This window comes from Suricata suricatta, chromosome 12, assembly GCF_006229205.1.
Source record: "Suricata suricatta isolate VVHF042 chromosome 12, meerkat_22Aug2017_6uvM2_HiC, whole genome shotgun sequence".
Classification (NCBI taxonomy): Eukaryota; Metazoa; Chordata; class Mammalia; order Carnivora; family Herpestidae; genus Suricata; species Suricata suricatta.
Window position 1 is genome coordinate 5032035 of NC_043711.1, and position 9302 is coordinate 5041336.

Sequence of the window (9302 nt, forward strand, 5' to 3'; positions counted from 1 at the left end):
CGAGGAGCGCGCGGGTGGGGAGGGCGGGGGCCCCGAGGCTCAGGCGCCCCCTCCCCTGCCCCACCCAGACCCGGCCCCGCTTGCACCCAAGTTGTCTCCGCTGCTGTCAGAGGGGGAGTGTCCTGTTTTCTCCACATTCTGAGTCCGGCCGCGAGGGCAGGGTGGGGGAGGGGGTGCTGAACTGTGGGCTGTGGGTAGTTTTGTGATTTTTAACGGGGCCTAAGATGCAGGTGGGGTGGGGGCAATAAAGAAGACGCGATGAGCCAGCGTGTATGGTGTCTGGGTCCCTTCCCCTCCCAGTGCACAGTCTGGCAGCCCACGGGTGCTCACACCTTGGGAGGGGACAAGCTTCCTCTCAGCCTCAACACTGGGACCTGGGTCAGTGCTACCCATTTCCAGCGGCAGTTGGGACTGCCAGTGTCCCCTGTCTTGTCCCACCATTTCCAGAAACCAGAGGGGTTGGAAATACTTATATTTAAAAGTCCCAGGAATCAGTCGGGTAGGACAGGCCGGGAGGCTGGGCCTGGCCTGGCTGGAGCCCCCTACCCCTCCAATCCGGAGACTGGTGTGGACTCACAGGTGACAGGGCCCCCAGGGCTGGGCACTCAGGCAGGCTAGGGGCTCAGGTTTTGTCGTGGTCACTGCCCTCTGGACGCTGCTTTCACCTACTCCAGCTCCTAAGAGGAAAGTGGGTCAAAACCAGGCCCGGCAGCCTGGCTCCTCTCTTCGGCTTCCATCCACAAGATTTCCCCTTTCTTCCTGGGAAGTCAGTCCTGGGTCCCCGTTCAGACTCTGGAGCCATGCTGCTGTCCCAACGCTGTGGTCACCAGAGCCCAGCGGGCCGAGCCTCCCGAATGTGGGAGTCCTCTGCGTTGTTGGCTAGTTTCACCTCCCGTGTCCTGCTCCCTTCCAGGGTCCGCTGGCCCAGGCGTCAGCCCTCTCCCCGTCCTCAGGCACCTGAAGCAACAACCCTCCTGCCTTCCCTCACCAACACTCTGATCCCCACCGGAAGCAGGGGTTCTTATGCATGCCAGGTACCCTTCCGTGGCTCCCACGGCTCTCTGGATGGAGACCGTGTCCTCCTCATAGCCCACAAGGCCCCGTCTTGAACCTCCCCATGCCCTCCCTCACCACCCTCCTCTTCCTCCTTACCCTCTCCTTTCTGGAGGGACATAGACATTTCAGGAGCGAGACCTCCCCAGCCTCCTTGCAGTTCAAGAACCCCAAGCTCCAGAGAGCCCCTTCACCCTCTCCTGAAGACGGGTGTGGGGGGGGAGGGTCTAAGTGGCCTTAGGATTATGTGCCCACCCACGATTTCAGTGGACTTCAGGCCTGGGATGACCTTGATGGGGCTGTGGCCGAGACTCCACCGGCCTAGGCCAGGTCTGCTCCGCCAGCACCTTTGGGCCTGGGGCTGAGCTCGCATCGCTGAGCACCAGCTATGGGGCCAGGTGGGCCATTGGGGGATCCCGGGGCTCCAGGCCCCCTCAGCTTTCCTCCTCCTGCCATAAGCCTTGGAACCAGGACTCTGTGACCCTGGAGAAGACTCAGCCTCCCCACACCCTCAGTTTTCTAGTCCTTAGGATGGGTGTCACGATGCCTGCTTATTCTCTGGAGTCCTTGTGAGGCTCACAGAGGTGAGGAGGGTGGCACTTGGGAAAGGTTTTCGAGTGATTCACATCCCTCTGGCCACCAAGCCCATCCTGCCTGGGACACCCCTCCCCCCAAGAAAAAACATGGTCAGGGGTCAAGGGCCACAGTTTACAGCTAGGGAAGGTGAGGCGGAAGGAGGGGGGGTGGGGGTAAGGTGACAGCCCGGGTCACGCAGTCTGATTCTGTACCACCCTAGAAGCTAGGGATCATTCTGAGGCTCAAGGGCATGCTCCCCTTTTCCCACACCTCCAGGGACAGGGCTCTCCGTCCTTCCCCCATCAAGCCCCCTCATTCAGCCACCCCCAAATCCAGGCAGGGGCCCTCCCCAGTCTCTCAGGCCCTTTCCAGAGAGCCAGAGAAGCAACATTTTGGTCCAGGTACCCACCTCCCAGCCCTCATGCTAACAATGCAACAGCCCCTCTCACGGGGACAGCGCCCTCACCCACCCCCAGCCAGCTGAAACTCTCCCCGGAGGCCTAGGAAGCTGAGCCATGACCTGGCCTGGGCACGCTGCCCACTCCAAAAGCAACTTTTCCTACCCTCTTCCCCTCCCAGCTCCTGTCCAACCTTTGTCAGCTGGGAAATCTGCTCCCATGCCTGCCCTGGGCTCCCGCAGCTGCTGCTCCCCTCTCCCCCGCAAGCTGATTCCACAGATAGTCCCCCTCCTCCAACTACCAAATGCCGGCCTCCGTAGGATTCCTCCTAGGGCCCCGGCTCCACCCGGCAGAGGGCGCCCGGGAGAGTCCGTCTGAAGGGAGAGGCCAAGGCCAAGCAGCGCGCCCTGGCAGGCGTCCACTTTGCCCGGCTGCCCCCACGGGACACGTTGGTGACAGACTGCGGTTCCCCGGAAACTGGCCGGCCTCCGCAGGCGGCTGCCGTCAGCTGTGGGGCCAGCAAGGTGCCCGCCCACCGCCCAGCAGTAGTGGAGCACCAGTCCCATCACCAGCCGGGGAGAGGGGAAGTGAGGGCTCCTGGGCGCGCTCCCGGAGCCCTGCCTCTGACACGGACCCGAGCACCCCCATCCCGGGCTCCTAGCTCCTCCGAGCGCCCTGTGGCCCTGGAACTGGGCACCCACGTACTCAGTCCTCGTCCACTGCGTGCACTGGGACCACTTGCGGCTTAACCTGGCCTCTGCCACCGGCGCGCCCATCCCCTATCCCCACCCGCCGGCCGTGTGCTCGGAAGCGGTACCCCTCCCTGGCCCAGGGTTCCAGCTGCTCGCTCCAGCAAGACCCCTCCCCCCCCCCCGCCACTCCCAAGGCAGACCTGAGCCCACACATGTTCACTTCGGGTTCAGTCAGCAGCTCCATGGAGCCGCCTGTCCAAGTACATGGCCTCCCGGCGCACCCCAGCCCACAGCCACCTGGGGCTCCAAACACAAAGGTAGTTGGGAGAGCGCCCATTAAAGGGGGCTGTGGGAAAACAGGGCTCTCCAGGTTGGAACCCTCCAAACTACACAACCCAGTGTCCGGGTGATGGCTGGCTCTGGAGCCTGGGGAGTCCCCAGGTCGTCTCCAGAGTTCAGTCCTAAGGCTTACCTTGATGGGGCGCCTACTGCATGTTCCTGGCTAAGAACCAATCGCTTTTGCTTTCATTCATTCACTTCCCTACTCACCGAACACTGGGAGGGTGGGTCACCCAGAAACCCAAGGAGGACCCACATCTCATCGCCCCTGGTCTCCCAGGACTCCTGAGGGGACCCACATCTGGGAACGTGACCTAGGGTGCACGTCTGCCGGTGCATCGGGGCTCCAGAATCCTCAAGCTGTGCCCCTTAAAGTAGACACGGACAGAGTCATTTCCAACCAACTGTATGGCCCGTGGCCTCCCTGGCAGGGCGGCCCCTGAACGGCCCCAGCTGGGAACGCAGCCCTCGAGACAAACCTTCCGCGTCCGCCTACACCCTGGCTGCTTCGGGGCCTCACCTGGGACGTCCCGGAGCCTGAGGCCCCACGGCAGACCTGGCGCAGCACCTGCACCTTAATGGGCCTTCAGGGTGACTCGTGGGCACGTCAGAATCCCCCTCGGTGTTTACGAACCCGAGCCCGACTAAGCCAGAATCTCCAGGAGCTCCCTTCCATCCTTTTTGCAAACCCCTAAAGTCATTCCCTGCGTATTCAAACCTGGTACTCAGGGCTCTGCACTCTCCCAGAAGGGATGTCCTCCCCTGGTCTGTGTGCCCGACCCTAGCAAGCACGGGCTTTGTCCACGCCCTTTAACCTCTCTTCCTTGGTCTCCCCAAGGTCTCCGTTTTCTTCCCACCCTCTTCCGGACACCTAGGGTATCCTCAGACGTGCTCCCTCCCCAGGGGGCAAGGCTGTAGATACTACCAACCCACCCACCCCCAAATCTGCCATCCGGGCTGGGCCCTCGGTCACACAGCCGTCCATGGTCCATGTGACATCTGGCCCTACAATAGGGAAGTCCTCCTCTGAGCTGAGAATCCGTGGGGAAGTGTGGAAATGTGGCAGGCGGGTGAGGCAACCAGCCAGCAGAAGGACCTCACCCATCGTGCTCCCCCAACTCTGGAGTCTGCTGGCCCAGAGCTGGCCACAGCCCTTGCCCGCGGAGAACTCGCCCTCCTGGGGAGTCCTCCCTAGAGACCAGAAGCCAGCCAGCCCCCCCCAGAACCCCAGAGAGTCAAGAAATTAGTAGTGACCGTGTTGGGCATGTGCTAATGGCCGATGCCTGAAACATGGAGAGACGGGAGCAGGCAGGACAGGAAGTCAAGTGCCAGACAGGATCTGGGGACAGGGGGCTGTCTCCGCCTCCTTTCCTTCCTCCTCTGCTTTCCCCACCCCGCCATCAGCCCCCACCCCGTGGGGCCGGTGGAGCAGAAGCCACAGTCACTTCCTGAAGGCAGCGGCCCAGCTCAGGTCCCACTTGCCCTGTGGCCCATCACCGGCCTGTAGCCATGGTGAGTGAACCCCCAGCCCTAAGAGGGCCCCCCGCCACTGACCACAGGCAAGGGGTGCCGTGGTTGGAGACTGGAGGGCATATTCCCAGAGGTGAGTGGTAGAGGGGCTAGAAAGCCGCCCAGGTAAACGGCAATGACCATGGCGAAGGCCCAGAGGTGGGAAGCAGCCAGGACTCACTGCTGGGAGAGCCAGGGCTCCAAGGGGCCCTCAGCCCAGGCTCTGGTTTCAACAGGGGGCACAGGTCAGAGGGCCCAGAACATTCTCCTCTCGGGTCAACGTGAATAGGAGCCTCGTAACAGGAGGCCCAGGGCTTCCTGTGGGTGACAGTGGGCCATAGGCCCGCTGCCCACCCCGCACCCCAGCAGTCCCCCAAGGTATGACCTGCTGACCCTGATTTCTCTGGTCCTGTGGGCCACCTGGAGGGGGACTTCAACAGAGCTATTTCAGGCCCCAGGCAGGCATCATGGCCTTTCCTCCTCCTCGGGATGGGGAAAGTGAGGTACAGACAAGAGCAAAGTTCACGCAGTTCTGCCCTTCCCCCACTCCCTGATCTCCTAGGCCCCAGGGGAAGCCCAGCCTGGGGGCCCGCAGCGGGGCCACCTCTGGTCAGAGCCAGCCTGGCCTCCCTGTGCATCCGCCCACTTCTGTGACAGAGAGCACAGGGCCCGTCACGGTGCCTGGGACAGACCAGGTGTGCCATGGATGGCGCCTGTGCCGCTGCTCGGACCTGCCTGCCGGCTCTCATGGGCACTGTCAACTCTAAGTGCCCTGACCATCGGCAAAGGGCATCTGGGACTGTGACCCGCAGCCCACATCTGCCTCCAGGTCTCTGTCTCTCTGCGTCTTTCTTCATGAGTCTGTCCCAGTCGGACTGGACATGGCCGAGTATACGCCTTTGTGTGTATTTATTTCTACTGAGCTCCCACAGTGTGCCAGGCACTGGGGACAGCAATAATGAGCCGCGTCCCTGACCTGCCGCAGGGTCTGGGGAGGGTAGAGAGAACAAAAACAAAACAGTCAAGGCACATTTGTGAAACCACATAAAATGGCAGGAACTACAAGTAAAACGCAGGTCTCGGGGATGGAGAGTGCTGGGAAGGGGGAATCGATTTTTTTTAAACAAGGGTGGTCTAGGAGGAAGGCCTCTCCAATAAGGAAACATCAGAGACATGGTGTCCGGGAGGCTCAATCGGGTGAGCATCCAACTTCGGTTTGGGAGTTCGAGCCCCGCGTCAGGCTCCCTGCTGTCAACACAGAGCCTGCTTCAGATCCTCTGTCCCGCTCTCTCAAAAACATTTTTTTAAAAAAGAAAAACTATCACGAGCAGAGACCTGGAGGTGGAAGAGGCAAGAAACAGGCCGTGGGGAGAAGTGTCAGGGGCAAGGGGGCAGGACAAGGGCCCAAGATACCGGGGGGAGGGGGGGGGGGGGGGGGAGAGGAGGCGGCCAGGCGAGGAGGAGGCCAATGGATGGTTTAGGGCCTTCCTGAGGTCTTTGGCTTTTAGACGGGGCAGCGGAGGAACACTGCTGGGTTTTGAGCGGAGGGGTTTCCTCTGGCTGCTGTGGGGGAGGGGCCTGGCGGAAGATCTCGGAGGGGAGCCCGGGTTCCTCCTACCACAAGGCAGCGGTACAGGCAGTGGAGAGGGACTGGATTCCGGATGTATTCTGAAATTACAACGGAAGGTACCATCTCAAGGCACCACCCACTGAGAGGAGGGCTGTGGAGGCAGTGGGGGGAGCAGCAGGAGCCTGGGCCCTGATGAGGGGGCGGGGCTACGCAGCGCCTAAGTGGCCAGGGCTCTGGGTAGCATGGAGACAAATATGTGGGAGTCCTTGGCCAACAGCAGAGAGAGCCAAGGACAAAGTCAGGGAACGAGAAGTTATCGGGAGAGCCCTTGTGCGAGTCCCTGCCTGACCGGCTCCTTGTCCCTTAGGGGAGCCATCAGGACTTCCGGAGCCTTCAAGCAAAGTTCCAGGCCTCTCAGCTCGAGACCAGTGAACTCCCCAAAAAGCCCTCCAAGCCTGAGTTCAACAAACTACTAAAGAAGCTTCCAACAGCTGAGCTAAGTGAGCACCCCAAAAAGCCCCCGCAGCCCGAGGTCAATGCAGGGCCCAGGAAGTCCCCGCAGCCCAGTTTCCCTGATCTGCCCAGGAAGCCCCCCAAACCCGAGTTCGGTGAATTTTCCAAGAAGTTCCCACAACTCGGGGCCCCGCAAGAGGCCTCGCAGCCTGAGCCTGGCCGCCCAGCCCGGCCTCCCCCGGAGCCCAAATCCAGCAGCTTCCCCAAAAAGCTACAGCAGGCTGAGCCCAATGAGGCCATCCCAGACCCCTCACAGCCCGACTTCAGAACCCTCCTAAAGCCCCTGCAGCCTCAGGTTGGTGACCGCCTTAAGGTCTGCCTGCTGAAGCCTGAGTTCAGTGAGGTCCCTCAGACACCCCCCTGGAAGACTGAGTCCAGTGAGCTCCACCCACACCCCTCAAAGCCTGACTTCAGTACCCTCCCCAAGAAGCTCCCACAGCCCGAGTTCAGTGGGCACCCCAGAAAGCCCCCGCAACCTCAAGTTGGTGACCACCCGAAAGTCTGCCTGCCGCAGCCTGAGTTCAGTGAGGCCCCTCAGACACCCCCCTGGAAGGCTGAGTCCAGTGAGCCCCACCCCCAGCCCTCACAGCTCGATTTCAGCACACTTCCCAAAAAGACCCCTGCCCCTCAGCTGAGTGACCTTCCCAAAAAGCTCCTGCGCCCCGACTTTGGTGACCTTGACCTCATCAGGAGGTCCTCGGAGCCTGACGTCAGCGTGGTTCCCAAGAGGCCACGGCAGTCTGAATCCAAAGGCCCCTCCAAGAAGCCCCTGCAGCCCGAGCTGGGGGGCCTCCCCAGGGTGTCCTCAGAGCCCGAGTTCGGCCTACTCCCCAGCAAGCTCCCGCAGCCGGAGTGCCAGCGGCTGCCCCGCAAGCTCTCGCAGCCGGAGCCCAGTGCTCTGCCCAAGCAGCACCGGCATGCCGAGTTCTTCGGTGACCTTCCGAGAAAGCCCCCGCTCCCCGGCTCCGTGTCGGAGAGCTCCCTCCCCACTGCGGTCGCGAGGCTCCCACTCAGTCTTGCTTACGCTGGACGGCCGCGGCTGGGCCTCAAACCGGCCCACCCACCCCGGCGGAGACCTCTGCCCCCGGTCAGCAGCCTGGGACCCCCTCCAGCCAAGCCCCCGCTACCTCCCGGCCCCAGGGATGTTCAGAGCTTCCAGAGAGCCGCAGCTGCAGCCACAGGTGGGTCACAGGTGGGTCCCGGCCGCCCAAGCAGAAAGCGGGGGAGGGAAGAGGCTCCTGGCCAGGACCTGCCTCCCTCCCCTCCTCATCCCTCCACAGCTCTGAGGAGGGCTCGATCCGCTGCTGCGATCCACTTCCAGGCGCCACAGACTTTTAAAGATATCCCGCAGTGAGTGTGGGGAGTAAGCCGCCCAGGCAGACCCAGGGCTGAGAGAGACCCTGATGTCCAGTGTCTCTGCAGGGACCAGGAGGAGATCTACGAGCTGTATGACGACGTTGAGCCCCCAGACCACCCCAGCCCCAGCCGCAAGGGCACAGGTTCGTTGGTGGCAGGGCTGAGCCCTCGGCCAGACCATCTGCCTGGCCACCTGGAGACCATTCGCTGCAAGGGCATATATTTTGCCAGGCTGCTGGCGTGAAGCCAAGGGACAATTGGTCTCCCTGGCAACGCTGGTGGAGAAAGTAGAGAGCCGGGAAGGCCCTTCAGAAAGGCCGCACCAGCCTCTGATGGGCGGAACAGCCAGCGAGCATGGTGTGGCCAGGAGTGCAGCCCAGGGTGGTGGCAGGTGTCAAAGAGTCGTGGAAGCCTGAGCGCACAGACTTTGTGGTGTGTGAGCCACCACAGGGCAGAGGATGAGTTCATGACACGCATGAGGCCCAAGTTTCGAGCCCAACGCCTGGGTGCAGAGCGAAGGCACCCGGAGTTGGGGACAGGAGGTCAGGTTCCACAGCAGGCCTGCTGTGCTGCAGGTGCTTGCCGGAAAGTCTAGGCTGGACTTGGGCCTGAACTCGGGCATGGGCTGGAAACGGAGACCCTGGAGCCCGTGGTCCTAGATGCTCTGTGCTCTGGGACTCCAAAGGGCCCTTTCTCTCCCTTCTTACAAGTCTCTGCTCCTTAGGGACCAAGATCAATGGCAGAGCTGACCCACGTGCAGGGTTAATGCCTTCACCAAATTCAAATTGGGGGGAGTGGCTTCCATGTTATACTCGGTCCCTGACACGCACACCCTCCCACCCGGCCCCCAAGGCGACATCATGCCCGAGTTACAGGTGTGGAGCCCCCCAACGCCCTCACACAGCCCAGGGCCTGTGGTCCTGCCTGCCCAGCCCTGTTTTGGAAGGCTTTCCAAAAGAACTCATCAGGGGTGCCTTTGATGCGCCCACTTCCTCCCCACCTGCTCCCACTCCAGGTCTGCAGCCTCAGCCACTCACCACTCCCTCCTGCGCCCCTGGCGCTTCTCCCGGGCTTTCCCCAGGGGCCGCTTGCAACACCCAGTGTTAGCAGAGCTTCCTGCCCGGCCCCTCCTGCTTCTGCTCTAGTGAGGCTCCCGAGGCTGGGGTTGGGGGGCCGCTCATCTAGATGGGGACATGGGGAGAGAGGGAATGACTGCAGCCACTTCCCAGCAGCCCTGCAGGCACGGCCCAGCCCCGAACCGCCCAGGCACCTCCCCACCTCTGCCTTGCTGTCAGC

At 62.2% G+C, this 9302-nt stretch overlaps 2 protein-coding genes across 5 annotated transcripts in view; both read left to right on the forward strand.

Annotated features, from left to right (window-relative positions):
• ZNF414 (zinc finger protein 414) overlaps nt 1-262 on the forward strand; it is a 3811-nt gene extending 3549 nt beyond the window's left edge. The window contains exon 8 of the mRNA XM_029916112.1: nt 28-262. Coding sequence (XP_029771972.1) covers nt 28-142 — 115 coding nt within the window. The 3' untranslated portion in view covers nt 143-262. The remainder of the gene's footprint in view (nt 1-27) is intronic.
• Nucleotides 263-4175: 3913 nt separating this feature from the next.
• The window catches only part of PRAM1 (PML-RARA regulated adaptor molecule 1), a 6860-nt gene continuing 1733 nt past the window's right edge, over nt 4176-9302 (forward strand). For 3 of the 4 annotated variants that reach the window (XR_003901293.1, XR_003901294.1, XM_029918357.1), the window contains exons 1-4: nt 4176-4570; nt 6505-7831; nt 7931-8000; nt 8062-8149. Coding sequence is in view for 2 of the 4 variants with exons in the window: in XM_029918357.1 (XP_029774217.1) it covers nt 4568-4570; nt 6505-7831; nt 7931-8000; nt 8062-8149 (1488 nt within the window). In the remaining 2 variants the exon portion in view is untranslated. The remainder of the gene's footprint in view (nt 4571-6504; nt 7832-7930; nt 8001-8061; nt 8150-9302) is intronic. The other variant, XM_029918358.1, reaches the window with a different exon arrangement.